A 20981-nucleotide genomic window follows, 5' to 3' on the forward strand; every position below is an offset into this window, starting at 1 on the left:
TTAGTTTGCAAACTTGGTTTATCTCGCATCTCCTTTTTATGTAACGGCTCATAAACATAATAAGTTATCCTATTGAAATGGTTTTTTCGCATAATGTAAATTTGGGCTGACGATTCGGCGGCATTTGCTATATTTTTTTTACGGCAGGTTATACAATGCAAAGTTATATATATATTTTGCGTGATGCATTGCACGCGACGCTGAAAACGCCAACGAAATCGTCTGTGCCGTGTCTCGCGGTTGCATTGTTACAAAGAGCCAAGAGCTTCGTGCATTGTTCGTGTTACGTGGCAATTCCCTCTATATGATATAACCCAAATACTAAAATAAGTCCGGACAGAGAACGTAATAGGCCCTTTTTATAAAACACTCGGATTAAAAAAACTAATTTACGCAACGTAAAAATGAACGAAACACCCCAGTAACCGCACCAAGCAGTTAATATAAAATGGATTCGACAAAGAGCGATCTTTTATAACGTGCTATGGAAGCATTTTTTTACATATTCCACACGAGTTATGATAATAATGTAATGTAAAACTTATTATTTTTATTTGTCACACATTTAATCGTTATTTATAATTCCATCGAAATAAAACATTTTGACTATTCAAACGAATGGTTAACGATAAATCCGTTTAAATTTTTAAGCACGCGGGACCATAATAGATATATCTCTTTATTTTACCTCATAATTTTTCTACAAGTCCTTTTAAGTGAGTCTGAATGTTATATGGAACATCGATATCCTCAATAGACCGGAAAGTATGGTTGAAAGGATAAGAGCATTGGATATATCGTAACCGTAAATTTCGGTGAAATAGAAAATAGTAAGGATATACGAATATTGCGATTTTACACATTGCGGGTATATATTGAGTGTGATGATTAAGGGTGATGAATTTCCCTATCGCACTGTCGCTCTGTCGCTCTGTCGCTCGTGTTCCTGGGAGATACTTTGGGTTGACGAAACGACCCATACATGAGAATACATGCGCTCGTATGATTCGACAATCTGGTTGGTTTCATCGGGCAAGCGTGCATGCACGCAAGTATTTTCGTATGCATGAATGAACAAGTCGAGCGATGCTTATCGTTTTATCGCGCTAATAATTTTCTCCGGAGAAGTATAAAGGTGCCTTTTCATGCTGACGCTCGACGCTCATTTTCAGCGGCAAGAAGGTCGCGTGACCACACGTGACGTCGGCGTCAATTGAAATTCATGAAAAGGAAAACAGCGTCAAAATTTCGGCGTCTTCGCGCTGCTTTGGCTTTGACGCTAAAGCTGAGAAAATCCAGCTTTCTTTGCTTGACGCTAGCGTCAGCGCGAAATCACGTGATTTCGCGATACGCTGAAACGAGCGTCCCATGAATTCGCACCTTAAAGCGCGTCGTTTCGACCGAGCGCTCGACTGGCGCACACGTAAGAATCCACGAAGAATTTTACAATTAAATAAAGCAGGCTCCCGCCGCGCGGTAGACGACGCACGAGCGCTCACACAAAGTATTACCGTGAACTCGTGAAACATTCATTTCCCGCAGGCTCCGCGGACACGCGAGCACCGCAGCATACAAATCAATGCCGAAACCCGGGCGTTTTCCGCGTTACCTCCAATCGTTTCCTCGTGCAATCTCGCGCGTAGCGCAGTCACCGAAAAGACCGCGTAATATCTTTCGCGTAAACGCGAAAGCAGCGTCGCGAGACCGATTACGCCTGATTGTATTTCGTTGTACGTACGCTGCACTTCGAAAGGAAGCTTGCACGCAAATTTCGCCACGGCCGGCCACATTTTCGTCACCTCCGACCATTTCATTATATGGATAAATGCGCTGCTTTCATCGATCGGATAATTGCTCCGGCAATTTTCTTTGATGGATTTCCGCTTGTTCGTAATATCAGGAGCGACCGAAGTACTCGGGGCGAGGGTGGAAATTATCGCGATTAAGTACTTTCTGAATGTGAAACGAAAGGCGTCTCGAGAGAGAGAAATAAAACGTTTTACGTGGATTTCATCTTATGTCTAATGCGCGTGCGCTGGTACCTCATTTTTTATAATAATTGAGATAAATGTTGGCTGGTAAAGTATAAATCTACTATTTATGGATAATAAGTGCTCTTTATAACGCGACAAATATCAAGTGTGATACTTTTAATGAATTATTTAATTTTGGTTTAAATAACCTTTTTTTAATGAATAAAAAGAAAAATGCCGTAGCTCGACGACATAATGGCATTCTGGACATAATGGATTCTGTATAGAATTGCCTGAGCCGTGCAAATTATGAAATATCCGAGTCGTTGGCCGATTCTAATATTGAATGCTTAATATTCACGACAGCACCCTTTATCTCATCGTACTAGAAACTTTCAAGTGAAGCGTAAAGCTCACTCTATTGCTGCCCCGCAGGAAAAGTTCAGCGGTAAAACACGCCGGCTTTTCATTTACGCCGATTAGAGCGATTTATGGATCCTCGTGCGCAGTCGTCTTGCGTGCAATATTCTCGTTTCTCCATCACGCTCCTCATCCCGATAATTCCAAATGGCCGACACGATTTACATACCTCCGTAATCACTACGCGATTACGTTCTCATGATTATGTATTACCTTGACTCAAGCTTCCAAAGTATAAATGGTACGCGCGGCAATGTCTTAATTTCAATTAAAAATTTTCAAGAGTTGTTTCTTATAGCGTTTTTCACTGGCAGAGCCGGTGCGCACTCAGTGCACATTAAAGCCGTCGTACACAAACCAACGTAAAGTGTATGTTTAATATAATCGGGTTAAATCATGAAATCCTCAATATTCTTTATTGCACTATTTGGTAAAATATGTACTGAGTATTTTATCAGTCGAAATATTTGCATTTTACTTTAAATATTAGAAACTTAAATCAGTGTACAACGGCTTTAATGTGCACTGAGTGCGCACCAGTTCTGCCAGTGAAAAACGCTATAAGATCATCGCACTCAAAGACGAAACTTTGTAATTAATCGGAAGCAACGTAAAGTGATTCCCGGCAGTAATTGAGGATCCGCAAGTTTCCTATAGTTTTATTAATACACTTAATAAACCAATTTTACTATGTAAATTCGAAGAAGATCGTGCAAAACGATGTAACGAGTTATAAATTCAACCCATATCGTAAATGAAATGAATTTAATTGCGAGCGCGGCGACGTTACTCGTTTATGTATATTGTTAATATTTGTACTGTAAATCATAATCACAGTAAAAGTGTAATTGGAGGCAGTGCTTAATGAAAATTAAATTGATGCGAGATAACTGCAGGCAGGAAAAAAAAGAGAGAGAGGAAAAATTGCATTATTAATCCATATATACGGTTACTTAAAAAGAGAATTTACGTTAATAACAGATCATTATTCCTCCAATAAACCGGCGGTCGTTCTAAATTGGCGAAAATTGTATCTAATACCTCTGTTTGTCGCGATTCTTTAACGTACACAACTCGGTGGTTTAGTGAAGAATTTAATTTTCTTTTGTTCAGTGAAGATGCAATTTTCTTTCGCGTAAAGCCTGTAAAGGTTTGGATTGTGTGAGACATTGATTGCAAAATATTTGCTATTACTAAACTACTTCTTCGTAAGGCTTCGCTTACATACGATATTAGTTTGTGTTGAATTGCTGGAATGAAGAACGTACAACATTATACGACATATAGTATATGTTCATGATACGATGATTAATGCAATTAGCCACGACACCACTTATGCAGCCTTTAACGTGTCTATCTAATTTTCAACTTATCTGCCTTCATAACGATTCACATACTGGGAGCATGAATTTGCTTTCTTTCGACCTGAAATCTGAATTTCTTTATATTTCCAGTCACCATATATTTCTAACATACTACTCGAGCGACGTATTTTACCTTTTAAAAGGCACATATTCGATGTTCGTTTCGAATACAAAATGCGAAAAATTGGAGGAAATTTGAAAATATTGCCTGCATAAAAAAACGCTGGAAAATATTTAAAAATATTAAAAAAGAGAGAATTAAGTATAGTTAATAATATTTTAGCATTTATTCTAACACAATTAGATCCTCACTCTAATCCAGCAATATAAATTAATTCCTTAAAATGGAATTCTTAAAGAGAAGTAAGTAAATTCTTCTGAACAAAATCCAAATTAACAGAGTGCAAGAAAATTATCATAAGTCGGATCAGCATGAATTACAATTTCTATCTTGTTCTATGTCTATGTAGAACATTGTGAAGGATGTGCGATGGAAGAAGCGAAGTCTCCTTAACGTGCCGAACGAAATTGTATACGGGAAACGCACACGTGCGTGCTCGCGTATCCTATTTTCCGCGGAAATACGTATAGAAACGATGTTCGACCGAGCCGCGCGTATCTATAGCGTTCTATTATTGTAGAAAAAGTACTTTGTAAGAAAAAAAGGAAATAATGGAGGAATACAGATAAACATCGACCGTATTATCCCGGAGGCAAAGCTACAGAAATACAAGCAAAGCTCATATAGGGATTGCTTTTCGCGGAGATTCACAATCATCCTCGTGAAAGTGAGAGACCTTCTGGCGCGACCGGTCTTCATTTCCTGTACTTTGCACGGTATATTACTTCGCGAGTACGCAATGCTCGGGGGGGGGGAAAAAAACAGAAAATAACGGACGTACGTGGCAAGTAACCACAAAAAAAAACATGTAGCGTGTAGCACACGCACGTTTCAAAACTTTTGGCCATGAATGCAAACTCATGCTATCTCTATTTGTGTCGTATCATGACGATCGATAAGTTCAAATAATGCAAAATAAATGCCCCGCATTAATTTCGCGTCGTTTCAAAATTGGTCCGCTTTGCAGGGGGGGGAGTCCACGCATTCCGTTTCAAATTTATAATTTCGATACTGAATCGAACAGTCATTAATGTAATGTGTATTCACGCGATAATTTATTAAGGTGAGCCCGATAAGCCCGTTGTCGTGAATTTTACCAATAAATCAATATATCCGTATGTATGTGCGTCTCGATTTTATTGAAAATTCACCACCGAAGAGAAAATCATTCTAAAACCAGATTTAAAAGAAACCAGCTTTGAAGAAAGATTTCTCGGATTATCCTATAATCTGAGCTTTAATTTCCCGATTATTGGTAATTCTGAGAAATATGATATGACATGACGTGACACTTAATACGTCGATGTCTGTCCATAAATTAATACGTATATACCTATCTGATCAGTTAGCTATAAACGGAGCTTTAAAAACGAGGATTAGCCGAGATGCAATAACCGCGGGACGAGTCCTATCAAGTTGCAGAGATCTCACGCGAGGTGTTTCCAACGCAATTAGCGGCTTGAAAGCCCATAAGATGAATGTTACCATGAGGCCGCTGTATCGCGTCGTAATGACCGTTTATGCGCCGTACATTATGTACAAGAGCAGCAGCAGCAGCAATACCTTTTACGTCTACTTCATCGATCTCTTGAACGTGATGGCGCAAATCTCGATTGTGACGCACGAGAATTTAGCGACAAGAACTTCGGCCATGGCTGAATAGCTACATGAATGAGCAGGTGGACCGATGTGACAAAAGACCTGACGAACGTGAAGAGTCAAATAACTGCTTACTATTTTCAAGAACCACGTTCTGAAGATTCCCTTCCCTCGTGAATAGATATAGCGAAATACACCGCATCGTTCTACAAAGATAACGATATCATGGTGATCGAAATCCCACGGTGGCAGCCGTGTTTCTGTGGTTTCTCGCACGATTCTCGATCACTATACGTCTGGCTGAATTTCGCCATAGCGTTTCTCGTCACGATCCTCGTATATACCTTGGAGAATCACTTTGATTCTACGAAATCCGCGTCCGGGAAATATATGGAGTGCTTCTGGTCATTTTGCCTGACGTCGATCACGCCGCAGAGTTGCGGTTTGATACCCAATAATCTGTCCAGCAAATTGGCGGTCGCTGTCTGGTGGATCTTCGAATTCGTCGTAGCGGTGTACAATCTTGCTCCGTGTCTGACATTGCGGAACGGCGTCGCGGAACGATAAACAATCGCATTGCAGGAGGCAGAATGTCAAAACGAATATTCTTATCTTGCCGGCCTACCGATATTTCGAGAATATAAAAAATAAGTTTTGTCCAAAGAAATTCTGCCCAAATATACGTGACCCTTTTCTTGATAATAGTGAAATAAAATACGCGCGCGCGAACGATCTTGAAAATACTCTTTAAATTCTTATCATTAATTATAACAAAGCTGCGAGTCTCAACGTGTGTACGTGCTGTTTGATGAATTAAAAAGTGACAAGTTTATATATAACTTGTCACAGACAGAGCAATCGACAGGCGCAAGAGGAACCTCTATTGTGAGAGATGACAATAGAGGTCACAAACCAAGTCGATATTTCTAGAGATACAGAGAAAATCTCTCGACAAAGAATTACTAGAGTATCCTGATAACGAATGACAGTGTCGATTGTAAACTTTCAATACCTACTGCACTGTTATTACGGTTTTTCTTCTCTTTTTTCTTTGATGTTCGCGTTACAGAAAGATATGTTACAAAAACTTAGAACAGCTTTTCTTTGTACAAAAAATCGATCAAAGATGCTCGTATTTCATGGCATATTTTAGTAATTAGTATTATTGTTTAAAATTTGGGAGGTAATAATTAAAATAATGCTAAATTTGGTATATGGTTGATCGGGTTACCTGATGCAAATTAAATTACCTTGAAATACGAAATATCCCTCGTTTTAACAAATTCGCTTTAACAAATTATAATTAATACATATATAAGCTATATCGTATTTTGGTTATGATATAATGCAGATAAATTGTTTAAAGCATTAATGCCGATATTGGCAAATTTAATTAATAATCTCGTAACCGAGCAGAATCACTCTAATTATACATTTCGTAGCAACAAACTAATATTTGAAATTTGGCATAAGCTTCGCTTTGATTAATGTAATCTGTGTTAGCTCTTTCGTCGCTAGAGGCGATTATATAGTTAGCCAACGCATTTGCATCTTTCACGTGCGAGAGCGATTAAAACTTCGTGCGGTTTCTAAATATAACAAAATCAACGGAGTAGGGAGGGGGGCATATTCAACGTTTAATTAATATTCTCCGCGGATGACCTCTTTATCTCTCGTTTGAGTAACAAGGGATAAGTTTGCTCGTCTTACATTTAAAAAAGAGCGAATCGATTTTAGTAAAGATGTTTTTAGTTGGACAGCCTCGGTAATCGTGAGAATGTTTGCAGTCTGTGGAGACAGACATGAATTTGGACGGGAGTACGTCGGATTGTGAAAAAGGCAAGCTATAATGAATGGAAATAGTCGAGAAGTACACGAAGATTTATAACGCGACGAAGAGAGCAGGCTTCCTCCCCAATACCAGAAAGCTGCGAACAATGTGCGAAAAATTGCGAAGCTATGCAGATTACACACTTTACATTAACGAACTGCGATTTGGGCCAAGACGAGTTTGCTATCAAGAAAGGATCGTCATTGACAAGCAAAATTCGAAGCGTATGTACGTATCTCTGACAATAAGATATAAAAAAGTACATAATTTTGTATAATACTTGCTGAGAATTTGTTGAGAAACAACACATTCAAATGCAAAGAATTAACGAACAAACATTTTGTAATATGGCAACTTTTTTACAGAATTTCACAGGAATTATGAGCTTCGAGAAATATCATTCTATTATTAGAAACTATCATATAAAAGAAATGGAACGAAAACCCAGAGAGAGCGCAATATCCGGATGGTAATGAAATTGATTGGAGATTCATGTTAGACGATACGGCAGCAGTATTTTTATTCACTACATTGAAACGTGTTTTTAGCGTGTTATATTATTCATACATTATACCACCGCACTAACGAAAGATAACAAGCAAAAAGTGACAATTGCTCATAAAAACGAGAACGGCGAAAATGTCATGGAAAGAAAAACAGAATAGTTACATTCAAATATGGACAACATCAAAGCAAATTTCGCACGCGGAAGGTACCGTTGGGAAATGATATATTTTTTTATTTAACCCATTTCACGAGACATGTTCTCATCGCACTCTCAAAAATTTGAACATCAAAACGTCGAGGTAAAAATTAATTTCCGGTCTCAAGTCCTCAGATATGTAAAATGTCAAATCAATATCGTAATGTTCGTTTCTTATCTAAGGCAAGGATCTCCAATTTTAATAGCGAAAGTATTAATAATAATAATAATAATAATAATCGTGCTGTAATGCCACACTCATTCGGTTACTTCGAGTACTGTCGCACGCGATATCTGCGCGTATCTGACGTCTTAAACGTGGCAGATGGAGTTAGATATTATTACAAGGTTTCGAGTTGATTGTGCTTAAATTATACGTTTCGAGATTCGTAATCCCGTTTGCTCGTTAACCACGGCAGTTTGCATGTGTGTCAAGGACAAAGTTTACTTCATATCGCGCGATTATGTGTTACTGGATCACGCCGGTAAGTAGTTTTCGACATATTATTGCAGCTGATCGATTTGCATGTAAGAAGAGCTTAAGCTTCAGTTGATGTAAGTTGATTCGCCTGATGTAAAACTTTTGATTATGTCATCCAAATTCAGAATTATTAAAACGTACAAATATAGTGCGCGGCATTGTCTGAGAAAAAATGTGTTTACTGTAGAAAATACTGTGTAATATACTTTATAATAGTAATATTTTTTAAAATTATTTTGGGGACGAGAAGGGCTGTATGTAAAACAAATCTCGTTAAAATGGAAAAGAGATTCCACATGTGTCGGAAAGTCACGCACCGTATGACGAAGTAATCTCGCTTTATTGTGCACAACTAAATTAAACTGAATATTTGAGTGGAATGCACTTTAACGGATTATAAATCACCGTCACGGGTGAGATTCATCCTGAAGGCAGTTATACTTTATACGGAAACGGAATACGATGTCGCGTAACACTCGATTCCGATTTCGTGATTCCAAATAAAAATTGTTATCTCGTATTTTCTTGATGATCCTTTTTTTATTTTGAAATCTCTACGCAAATCGATTTCAGAAAAATACCAAATAAATGAAGTGGAAGTGATCGATTGCATCGAAGCCAGAGTAGCCAGTGCGTATAAATGCAATTTCTCCAACATTCGCGCCTCTATATAATCCGTACACAGGCGGACAGGCGGTCATTCTTTCGTGTGTAAATCGTTTTCGATCGCTTTGACTCGAACAAATTCAATTTCCCGGCTTGGTTCCACGTGTCAATCCGGTCGTTGCCTTCGCTTCGCGTAAATGAGCATTCCCGGTCGAAATAATTAATCCATAACCCGTTTATCAGCGATGATGAGACGAGTCGGCGATAAGGGCGAGGAAACAACGTATACAACGGAATTTGCACGAAATTGGCCTTACGAGAGTTATGTCATGCGCGTGTTCACGAAAGTATCGTGCCCGATATATTCGTCAAATTTTCGTTAAAGGAGGAGATAACAGGGGCGCTGGTCACACGTGCTGACTACGATTGATTAGGGTCATCCCCGCGGCAACCGATGGGCAAACACAAATAAACCGGAGGACACCCTGGAGCGAAGCTGCCTGCGAACCGACCTGTCAGTGGACAGCTGACCGCTTTCTACGCGCAATATATCCACTTTGAATTTCCAAACGGTGTATGGCAGGTCCGGAAAGAATCGCCTCGAGGGGAAGTTTCCCCGACGATGCCGTAACGGCGGTGGCCACCATCGAGATTTCCACCCTCGAGTCGTAACTGGACCGCGAAGGCCGTGCCTCTTAGCCTCCAGCCTCCAGCCTGGCGTCCTAGTTCCACGCACAACGCTCGCTTCTCGAGACCGCGTATCAACGATATTAAGCTCTCAATATAGAGTTGCAGTTGCAGTTAATCGCGCAGGGAAATTCTGCCGAGTTTCCTTAAAGCGGCGAACTTTCGCGCCGACAAACTGAAACTGAATGCACCTTCGATGTCCCTGGTTGCGAGGACGAGCGAAAGCTGAGCGCCGATAAGTGATATTGCGCGATAAGCAACACGTTCGTCGAGGCTTCGATTTGTATCGCTAAAAGTATCTCCCGTGTTCAGACTGAGTTAATTACTTTTGCCATTTCCCTTCGAGTTTTGTTCGAAGCTTATTTGGAAGACGCTCACTCGTTCGCGATCATGATATCCGGCCGTCGTGTCGCAAAGATTTGTATTCTGTACGTTCTATCGGTGACTTTTGCTGCCTACGGAGTCGAAGACGCGTCAAACGGTGACAAACAGAAACCAGCTCGATCGAGACCGGTGAATCTTTGTAAGTTTCATTTATAGAAGTTTAATTGGAAAATCTCTTGCGTAGCGCTGTAGATAACCGTATTATGCGATCGATACACAATTGACGTATTGTCATCGGTTGCATCTCTGTCGTTGAAAGAGAAAACAAATCCACATTTTATGCGCATACGAAAGAAAAGATTCCATTTGCGAAGGCGTCGACATCAGCTTTTTAGGCCAGTTCATTACCGCTTTTCAAACGATCCGATGCGCGATAACTGCTTTTGTCTCACAGCGCACGGTTGTAGTTTCTCATTAATGAGCTATTTGAGGCAGTAGAGCGTCCTAAGGTGTTACGTCTTAAGATTAATCGTCTGACTTGCTTTTGCCTTCTCTTTTTTCTTGCATGCCACGTCGGCGCGATGCTTTTTTCCCAATTAGTTATAATTAATGGTGAGAAGAACGAAGTGGGGAACGCGAGCGTGACCAGCGCTTTGAAGGCTCTGAAGGAAAAGTATCCGGGTCATCTGGGCAATGTGTGGTCCGTACAGATCAACGAAAACGATTCCAGCGAGAGTCTCGAGACTATATGCAACACCTGGAGCTCGGCTATCAGCAAAGGCGGCGCGACCGTCCCGGATCTGATCTTGGACATGACGATGACCAACTTGGGCGCCGAAGCTTCGAGCTCGTTCACCGCGGCCATGGGGGTTCCGACTTTATCCGCCCAATTCGGTCAAGAGGGTGATATTCGCTATTGGAGAGATCTCAACCTTGATCAAAAAGACTATTTGATTCAGGTACTATGTCCAATTACGCGCGTAAAAAGTCCTGGTAGCGAAGTACATATAGCGTGTGTCCTGGTACATGCGTGATATAACGTGAAATTAGAAATATATCCGACCGATATAGCTTCATACATTTTGCTTTGTAGATATAGCTCATAGAAATACATATTATATGTATATATATATATATATATATATATATATATATATATATATAAGCACTTGTAAATTCTAGCTCAGAATTACCCGAAAATCAACTGGAATTTACATAGTCTCCTCTAGAAAAATTTACTTAAAAAATTCTTCAAATATTCTTGCAATTTTCCGTGGTTTGGTATTTTGTTCCAGGTAATGCCACCGAGCGATCTTCTGCCCGAGGCGATCCGTCAGTTGGCGATTCAAATGAGCATCACCAATGCCGGCATCCTTTATGACAAAAACTTCGTCATGAACCACAAGTACAAGAGTCTGCTGCTGAACGTGCCGACCAGGCACGTCATCAACAGTTTGCAGGACATGATCGACAACGTAAAGGAGCAATTGTCCAAGTTGCGGGACTTGGACGTGGTAAACTATTTCTTACTCGGCGATGAAAACACCATCGGTATGCTGTTGGACGCCGGGGAATCGTTGAGCTTCACCGGACGGAAGTACGGATGGTTTATTTTGACTCTGGATGAGGAATCGTGGCCGAGCTGCGCGTGCGAGAACACCACTATTTTATTCATGAAGCCGGAACCGCCAGTGGTGAGCGATGAAAAAAATCGAGCGGAATTTGTTGTAAGGGATACGCTCCAGAAACCGCTTATCACGTCCGCCTTTTATTACGATTTGACTCTGTTGAGTATCAGCGCGATGAAGTCGGCCTTGGACAACGGCGACTGGCCCTTGAAACCCCATCATATCGACTGCAACAGCTACGACGAGACGAACACGCCGAAGAGAGGCCTGGATTTCCTGGCTAAACTGATGGCAGTCTCGAAAAATATGACGCCGACGTACGCCAATATTACCTGGGGCAGGAAGAACGGGGAGCATCACGCGGACTTTAAGATGATCGTATATATGGTAAACATCGAAAAGAAAAAGATTACGTCGAAGGAGGAGAGCGGAGAATGGCAGGCGGGCATCGAGGTGCCCTTGCAGGTAAGATTGTACTTGAAACGAGAGGTAGCGTGTCACGTGAAGGACGATGTGTCGAGTGTTAATATTGACTTCCTAATTATTCGTAATCTATTATGATGAAATCGATTGCCTGCGCGAAGATGAGGGGATTCTATGACACAAGCAGTGTATCACAAGCGATTTTCTTTCCGTATTGCGATAATGTTCTCAATATATTATACGGCTTCTTCGATTTTCCTTCCAATCCTCGAATGCCATATATCCGAGGATTATTGATCACGCTTGACCGTCGCGTTGACTCGTGCCTGACCGAGCGACGTTTATGCGATCGATGGCTCATATATTTTTTCCCGTTCATATTGTACTACCCTTTTTTACGGATAGATTTGGAAATAATTCGTAAAACCAGCAAATTAATTGTCGTATTGAATTAAGATAGCGTGTAAAAATTGGTCAATTGCTGCTAGAGTTTATTTAAGCTCTTCTTGAATATTCGCTCATTTGCATAAAGCATGTTTAAACTGGATCGCGTTTGCATGATAACGAATACCGCTAAATAAAGAGCGCTGAAACTCGAGCTTACTTTTAAGCCGATTTTGCATTAACTTCCCGCAAAGAGTATTAACAAATACAGAACTATGATAATACGAGATATTCATTAAGAAGGATTGTGTCGGAAAAAAAAGAATTTCCTTCAGCGTGAGTTCTTTATTGTATAATATCTCGCCGTCGTATCTATCGCGCTGTCGTTCCCTAATGACGCTCGCTTATCCGTCCTGGAAAAAGTTCAAGGTGGCAAGAGCGTAATGGTCATATCTATATATATATGAATACTTTTATTTACTCGCGCATTGTATCGCGCCATGAAAGCGTCACGAAACCCTTTTGCGCATTTAGTTTCACTCACGTTTCATGCTTCGCACCTTCTCCACACTCTGGAGTCTCGGAGGTAGTTGGATACGACAATCGTCATCCTGTGTATTGATCTTGCTCTATTTTCTGTCTGATTTTTTTATTCTTCGCCTATCACGAGAATTTGCGTTCTGCGAAGGTTACCAACGACAAGATCATGAACAACACCGCGGTGACGAGCTACAGGGTGGTCGCCGTGCAACATCCACCCTTCATGATGTACAATAATCGAACTGGGACGTGGTACGGCTTCTGCATCGATCTGCTGGACGCGATTCGCGAAACTGTGCCGTTCGAGTACGAAGTACGCGAGGTGGAGGACCACGAGTACGGTTCGTTAAGCGAGAACGGCAGCTGGACCGGAATGATGAGAGAGCTGATAGATAAACGCGCCGACATCGCCCTGAGCTCGTTCTGGGTCATGGCGGAACGAGAAAAAGTCATAGACTTTACGGTGCCCTTTTACGATCTGGTCGGGCTGACGATCGTGATGCAGAAAACGAACCCGACGACGTCGCTCTTCAAGTTTCTCACGGTGCTAGAGAACGAGGTCTGGCTCTGCATCCTGGCGGCGTACTTCTTCACCAGCTTCCTCATGTGGCTATTCGACCGTTGGTCGCCGTACAGCTACCAGAATAATCGTGACAAGTACAAGGACGACGATGAGAAGAGGGAGTTCAATATCAGGGAGTGCTTCTGGTTCTGCATGACCTCCCTGACCCCCCAGGGTGGTGGCGAGGCGCCGAAAAATTTATCAGGAAGATTGGTGGCGGCTACATGGTGGCTCTTCGGGTTCATCATCATTGCGTCTTACACAGCTAACCTGGCAGCTTTCCTCACAGTGTCCAGGTTGGAGATACCTATCGAGACCTTGGAGGACCTGAGCAAACAGTACAAAATACAATATGCGCCTATCGCCAACTCCCCGGCGTACGTCTACTTCCAGAGAATGGCAGACATCGAGACGCGCTTCTACGAGTAAGTGATTACTTCTCAAATCAAATCTTTTTTTATGTGCGTGATTCTTTTAAATATATTTTAAATTATTATAGAATTTGGAAAGATATGAGCCTGAACGATAGCTTGTCGGACGTAGAAAGGGCGAAATTAGCCGTCTGGGACTATCCTGTTAGCGACAAGTATACAAAAATGTTTCAAGCCATGAAAGAAGCTGGCTTTCCAGCCGATATCGACGAAGCGCTAAAGCGAATTCGACAGGAGGATCAGTACGCGAACAATGAATTCGCTTTCATCGAGGACGCTTCGACTATCAAGTATCTTGTCATGACGAATTGCGATCTGACTCAAGTCGGAGAGGAATTTTCAAGGAAACCCTATGCTATCGCCGTCCAACAGGGCTCACCGCTAAAGGATCAATTTAACAATGCGTATGTACGAAGACGTTTATCTTTTTTTTTTTGTAAAAACCAAATCTCCTATCCTTCGTTTTTCTATTGCCATAGGATTCTCATACTGTTGAACAAGAGAAGATTGGAGAAATTGAAGGATAAATGGTGGAAGCAGAATCCTATGAAAAAGAATTGCGAGCTAGAAAATAATCAGAGCGATGGTATCAGTATTCAAAATATTGGCGGTGTGTTCCTCGTAATTTTTGTGGGCATCATCTTCGCTTGCTTCACATTAGCCTTCGAGTATTGGTATTATCGGCACCGTGCGAAAGTCAGCGTACATCAAGCTACGCCCCCGAAAATGAAAATGGCGAAGGGAATTAAGTCAATTCGGTTCGATTTGCATCCTGCCCCTACACATGCGTTTCAAACAATCTCGCAATTTAAATCGAGATTTTAGGTTGAAACATTCAGAGAGGATTTATTTGTGAAATATAGAGACTATAAGTATGAAGCTGTCGCACAAAGGGATAAAAGCGTTTTTAGACGACCGTGTCAATTTTGTATTAATGAGATATTAGACAAAATTCATGAATCTTCATGAATTTTTATATTGGTGTGTCGCACAGTAAAGCGGTCGTCATAAAATACAGTAACATTTTTATAGGATCCATTTGCATGTTTTTAGCATATAAACTCCGCGCTAAATGTTTGTGGTTTTACATAACTTTAAAGAAAGGTTTAATTGCGGAATTCTTGGACAAAGAGAGATAAATAAATTTATAGGAGTGAAAGATTTCAAACTGACGTACAATAATTTTCTTCTTTGCAATGCCTTTATTTATCCTTTCCGTACATTATTTCGCGGAAAGACAAAGAGCGCCCTTTTTTTTTTACATTGCGTATGTTTCTTTCACATTATTTCCTAAAGACAGTTGTTTATAAGTGACACATTCCTTCGACGCATTAACATCACTCAACATTCGTTTCAAAGGCATCTGCATGCTAGAGTAACATTTTTTGTATTTTTTTCGCATACCTTTCGCAAGGTAAGCACGTGTTTTGAAATTACACGTTTTTTTTTTACACGTATGTTTTCAGTTATTCGATTTCCTTAGGGTGAGCACAGGGAAAGCAATGGATACGAGGAAATTTGGAACGTGGGTGAAGGAAAGGATTTTGGAGAAGGGATTAATCTTCTATAGGGAGTTAAATCATAATTATAGAAGAATACGATTAAGATAATCCATTAATAATTACGAAAAACAACAATAGAACAGCTCTTTAATTAAATACCCGATTTGCATTCGTGCGGCGTTCAAAATAAGTACTCAACTGTCCTTTCGAATTTGTTTCTGATTCGTAAGTTTCGTTTCCTTTTTTGTCTTTTCTTTTCGATATATGAATCGAATAAGTAGATATTCTTGGCCTGCACGTCGGGTGAGAAACAAAATTGCTCGCTACAATTTTCTACAAAAAATCAGCGTACTAAGCTCTCTCCTCAAAAATCACAAAGTAATCAACAACCTACAACTGAAATAGCGTGGACTACATCTTCAACGTTCTCGAAACGTGAAACGCTGTGTGTGTGTAACATATACACTTCTTTTTTTTCTTATTTTGTTCCTTTCCTCTTTACTCTCTCATCAAAAGATTATTTATTAATTATCTAAATGAATAGTTAATATTCTCGCTTTGTTTCGCGTTGTTTCGATTGCATGTTGCTTATTACGAGTGACGATGGGGTTTACTCGTGCCTTCTTGGATACATGCATAACAAATTCCACATGCCAAGAGGACCCCCATTCACAATCCTATCAATCGCTTTTTTATTTTGCGAAAAAAAAGTATAGCTAAACACCTCAAACCTCCAGTCATATAGTATTATTTGCAGCTTACATTATCCGGTTCACAAGGTCAACGGACGTAAAGTCGTCAGTGGCTGGAATCCGAAGCTGCTACTGTGCCTTCTATCGGAAAAAAGATGTAATTAGGTACAATAGCAATGTGACAAAACTAAATTGTACCCGTAAAACTTTTATCCAGACACGCTATTAATATATTTCAGAATTGCAAGTAAGTCCAGGATAGGTATTATTGTAAAATCATTGCTATACCATTTCATTCGTTTTTAGCACGGATTCTATCCTAAAAAAAAAATTGAGCCTAAATTTTTTTGGTGAGCTAGTCATTCAATTATTTTTCGATAAAAATGGAACAAATCACACATACATTAATATTTATTTTCGAAAACAGATATAAGTCTATGAATACCAACTTTTCTGTTTTATTATCTAATTCTGGATAATATGATACTATAAATCTCGTTTTTTAACCTGACAATATAAATTTTCTCACCCATTTAATAATAAGAAAAAAAAATTAGTGTAAAGTCACTCTTCTCTTATTGTATTCGTAATTAACGACGTTACACGTTCTATGCAATTGACGCGCTTGCAATACATGGCGTATCTTAACAATGTACATTACCTTTTTCTATCATTGTGCAGAGGTACACTCGACTGCATCCAGCCAAGTTGATCCAAAGCAAAAGAATCTTTTTCGTTATTTTCTTGCTCTTGTAAAACGGCATCTTCGGCTCCGACCGGAGAATAGCGAAAATGATCTTGTTCGGAGAGAATGCGGCGTTTGACCGGAGATCGTACGGGCTCAGTTTGGACACTCTTGTCGCACTGACGCACCCGAAACTTCAGCGTTAAATTCGTAGACGCGGACAATGCCACCGCGTCATTCTCCCGATACTCCATATACGGGCTTTCTCCGCCAGGAAGATACAGTAAGTTTCCTGACTCAGATCTGCGATAAGCAACGCGTTCTACTGTATTGTTCACAGTAAACGTCGTCCCATCTGCCCAGTGACCATCGTCCTTTATCGGACGAAAGTGAGTACGTGCGGAAGTCAGTAGATCCTCGTCTGGTTCTGGAAGGCTGTTTACCTTCAGACTCGAACGAGATTCTTTGCGAACTCCAAGCGGAGTTTTGCTCGACGCTACCGGAAAGAAGCGGTCATCTTTTTGAGGGTTATGACAATACAAACTTGTATCGTCAATTCCGTTCCACCACCCATCCACAAGCGAATTCATCCAATTTATATTGTATTCTACAATAATATCACTAATATAAAAATCTTTCCCGATAAGAAAATTTAGACTCTCTACGAGATTTTTGAACTATAAGTACTATTTTGATTTATAAATCTTAAATTATAACATATCGGATCAAGCATTGATATCTGACCTGCTTTATCTTTATCGCTACATTCATCTGCGTTATCCTCAATGCTGATTACATCAATACCCCATGGAGTAAGCGGTGATTCGTCAACAATAGATTCTTGGTTTGGTGTGTCAGTAGCGTAGCCATTATCTGAGGAGGTGGGTAAGGTGAAGATTGTCCTGGTGGTGTCTGTGGGCCAATGAGGTCCAGAAGGAATGGAAAGTGTCGGAGCTGCCCATATCGAAGCTGTGTCCTGTGCATTGCCTGGTACTGAATTCCAAAGTGCCTCTAAGCTCTCGTTAAACTTTGCCTTTAATTGCGCTAATCTTAACTGATCAAGTTCCTTTTCCCTTTCCCGTTCCATTGATTTAGCAAATCCAAAGCTTTCTTTCTCTTCCGATGTTTGCGATTCGATGTTCTAGAAAGGAAAGAAAAAGAATATGACTTATCGCAACGGAAACTACTACATCGGTAAGATTTGAGAAAAATAAAGGTAGAAAAGTATTATATACTCACGATAGACATTTTTGTCTTTTTATTGCAAGCGCTATTATTTTTATTGTGCAAATTAATTCCGTAGTTTTTATCGTTGTTGCTGTTGGCAAAATTTCTATCTCTCTGTGCAGGATTCTTCTTAATGGATACAGATTGCAAGGCTGGAAATGCTGCGTAATATCTGAGAGCCTTGTCACGAGATGTGAGCGTTTCTAAATTCGTTTCGGGCTCATCGTGAGATTTCTTGGATTCTTCTTCTTCATTAAACGAGCTTCCGCCTTCTAATTCTTTCAGTTTTACGCACAATTCATCAACTAGAGCATCTACCCCGTATTTCTATACAAAAAATATTCTTTTTACGTACAGTTACTATTTAACATGGGCACGTTGTAGAAATTAGGAATCTTATATATTCCTAGTAGAAACTATATTTCTATATCTATAAAACTCACGTCATCAGCGGCACTTGTCAGACATCGCACAACAGCTCGTCGTTGTTCCCCGTCACCATGCGTCGGCAGCTTTGCTTTAGGTCGGGAGGCACGTACGCGACGTCCCGTGCCTCTACCTAATTCGCGTGCCTCTTCTGGAGGACTCAGGGCCGAGTCGGGGCGGCGCAATAGGCTGAGTACAAATCGCGAGTACGCAACTGGGTCAATCCCCAATGCGTCCAGGCGCGTCTCAAGCCACTGGCGCAACTCCTCCTCGGCCCTCGAGCCAAAGACTTCACCTCCTCCAGGGGACGTCGCTATCCCGACCAAATGCAAGGCTGGGTTCCTCATTCCCTCTCAATAGATCTCCTCCTAGACCCAGGAACTCTGACCAACTTCGCTATCTCCAGGGTGATCATCTCTCCTATAAAATTATAACACCACACTTCGATTAAGATATCACGACGTCTAAACAGGGAATCATTAAAACGGAGCTTAGATTATTTAAAATCTGAGCGCTCAAACTCACCTATGTACAGTACAGTATTTTATTATTGTCGTTTAGTGTTTCACGTTTATGGAATCCACCACTACGTCGTCCAAACTAATCAACAGACTTATCGAACGTTTTCCGTCTGTAGTTCTTATTTTGAATTTTTCGCATTAAGTTATTTAATCGTCCAGAAATATCGTTAATATTGTTTCTCTTAAAGTTTCAGTAATCTTGTTTAAAAATTCTTCAGTTTTTGGGTGGTGGATATATCATTGAAGTGAGGCTGGCAGGTCTCAGCGAAGGATAACGAGTATAGTCTCCTTCCCATTTTGACACTAAAAGTAACAAGCGAAAGCAGTATAAATAATTATTTCAGCGTAGAAAAGAAACACATTGCAAATAATATTTATATTTATAGTATTGCAAGTACGTTAAGCACACAATACTTAATTTTAATTTTACTAATATAATTATACTTTTCATAAAAATAATTTCTTTTTCACAACTCGATAACACACGTCACAGTCGTAATCTGTGCTAGAATATTCGACGACAACAAAAATAATTTACAAATATCTACCATACTTGTATATACTTTCACATTATCAGAGTCACTTTAAAGTTTTGAGACGTTATAGGCAATATATAATATTTAGTTATACGTAACATTTTCTACTAACGTCTATTTGTATCTATTCAAGGTGACCAGATATATATGTACACATACATATATAGATGATATGTGTACACACGTATACACATAGCCAACTTTTGTTGGGCACAGCACGAGCAACGTTCAGAGCGACAACGTCTATCAGTCGATCAACGCACGCGAGAGAGGCACAAGAAATAGAAAAACCAGATGATCCAGAAGTGCGAGCGAAGTCGCACGTCACACGGCGGACACACACGCCCGAGACCATTTGCGATCGCTATTGAAGGCATTAAAGGGACGTACGCGGTATACGCGTTATCCGTAGATACGCGCGTACGACAAAAGCATCGACGTACGTAGGTATACATACACCTCAGGTGTTATCGCGGAGGTGGAGAACGCGCGCCCGAGCCGAGTGGGGCGAATCGGCGAATTTAGGCGAGGGACGCAACGGGCGGCCGCGGCCGCGCGTCGCGTCGTCGTGTGTCCGCGAGTCCGCGCGCACGAGACGAGACGCTGGCACCTGGCACTGCTGGCAGCGGGAAGCGGGAGCGGGAGCCCGCGTGCTCCCGGGGGGGTGGGGGGTGCGACGCGAATAACCTTGCCGATCGCGCTATAGAGTTTCGCCCGAGTCATAGCTCTGCCCGGAACGAAAGCCCGTGCGCGACGACGTTACGATTTGCGAAACGAGAAACGCGACTCCGCGTCGCGACTCGCGACGCGCAGGCATCCGCATCCGCGTTCGGACGCCCGTGCGTTTCATCGAGAGACGACGAAAAAAATCCAGGATTCTCGACGTACCTGCGTGCCTCGAGAGATGATTTTTCACCCCGGCCTCTTCTACACACCCCACTCGGTAAAAAACATGGCGAGCTACTAACTAAACCGAGGAGTCCGAGGAGTGAGCGAGGAGGACTCCGCAACTCCGCACCACCAGCCATACGGCCATACTCCGTACGTCCGTACCAACTCACACGCAGCTGACTCATGCGCGCGCTCCCCCTGCTCCCCTAACCCCCTTTGATCGCGAAGTTGCGAGCATCGTTAACGCCAACTTCAAGGATCGATCGCGTAATTTCACATGGAACTATTTTCTTTTAACTTTTTCGCTTTTCGCTTTTCCGCTTTCCGCCTTACAATTAGTGGAAAATTTACGTGTCGTTGCTATCGCGGCACGGTGAAAATTCGAAACTGACGTCATAGCCTCGCGTTAGGATAGGCTGCGTTC

At 41.1% G+C, this 20981-nt stretch overlaps 2 protein-coding genes across 6 annotated transcripts; one reads left to right on the forward strand and one right to left on the reverse strand.

Annotated features, from left to right (window-relative positions):
* Positions 1 to 8930: 8930 nt before the first annotated feature.
* Positions 8931 to 15497, forward strand: Ir25a (ionotropic receptor 25a). 2 transcript variants are annotated; one of them, XM_077398357.1, is made up of 6 exons: positions 8931 to 10308; positions 10710 to 11068; positions 11405 to 12202; positions 13233 to 14071; positions 14146 to 14481; positions 14557 to 15497. In XM_077398357.1, exons 1-6 carry the CDS (start codon positions 10176 to 10178, stop codon positions 14900 to 14902), a joined length of 2811 nt encoding a protein of 936 aa, XP_077254483.1. In that variant the 5' UTR covers positions 8931 to 10175; the 3' UTR covers positions 14903 to 15497. The 2 variants fall into 2 exon arrangements, with proteins under 2 accessions (XP_077254483.1, XP_077254492.1); XM_077398366.1 differs by having other exon boundaries at positions 10183 to 10308; positions 10820 to 11068.
* LOC143893290 (uncharacterized) lies at positions 15260 to 20715 on the reverse strand. Of its 4 annotated transcripts, none has more exons than XM_077398506.1 (7): positions 20555 to 20715; positions 19135 to 19433; positions 18627 to 19029; positions 18196 to 18510; positions 17701 to 18097; positions 16933 to 17563; positions 15260 to 16412 (listed from the first exon to the last, which is right to left on the reverse strand). In XM_077398506.1, exons 3-7 carry the CDS (start codon positions 18954 to 18956, stop codon positions 16352 to 16354), a joined length of 1734 nt encoding a protein of 577 aa, XP_077254632.1. In that variant the 5' UTR covers positions 18957 to 19029; positions 19135 to 19433; positions 20555 to 20715; the 3' UTR covers positions 15260 to 16351. The 4 variants fall into 4 exon arrangements, with proteins under 4 accessions (XP_077254632.1, XP_077254639.1, XP_077254645.1 ...); XM_077398513.1 differs by having other exon boundaries at positions 18627 to 19050; XM_077398527.1 differs by lacking the exon at positions 15260 to 16412 and adding an exon at positions 16539 to 16590.
* Between the last annotated feature and the right edge of the window lie 266 nt (positions 20716 to 20981).

The sequence above is a fragment of the Temnothorax americanus genome, unplaced genomic scaffold (assembly GCF_048541705.1).
Source record: "Temnothorax americanus isolate GAGA-0224 unplaced genomic scaffold, ASM4854170v1 Scaffold1, whole genome shotgun sequence".
Taxonomy (NCBI): Eukaryota; Metazoa; Arthropoda; class Insecta; order Hymenoptera; family Formicidae; genus Temnothorax; species Temnothorax americanus.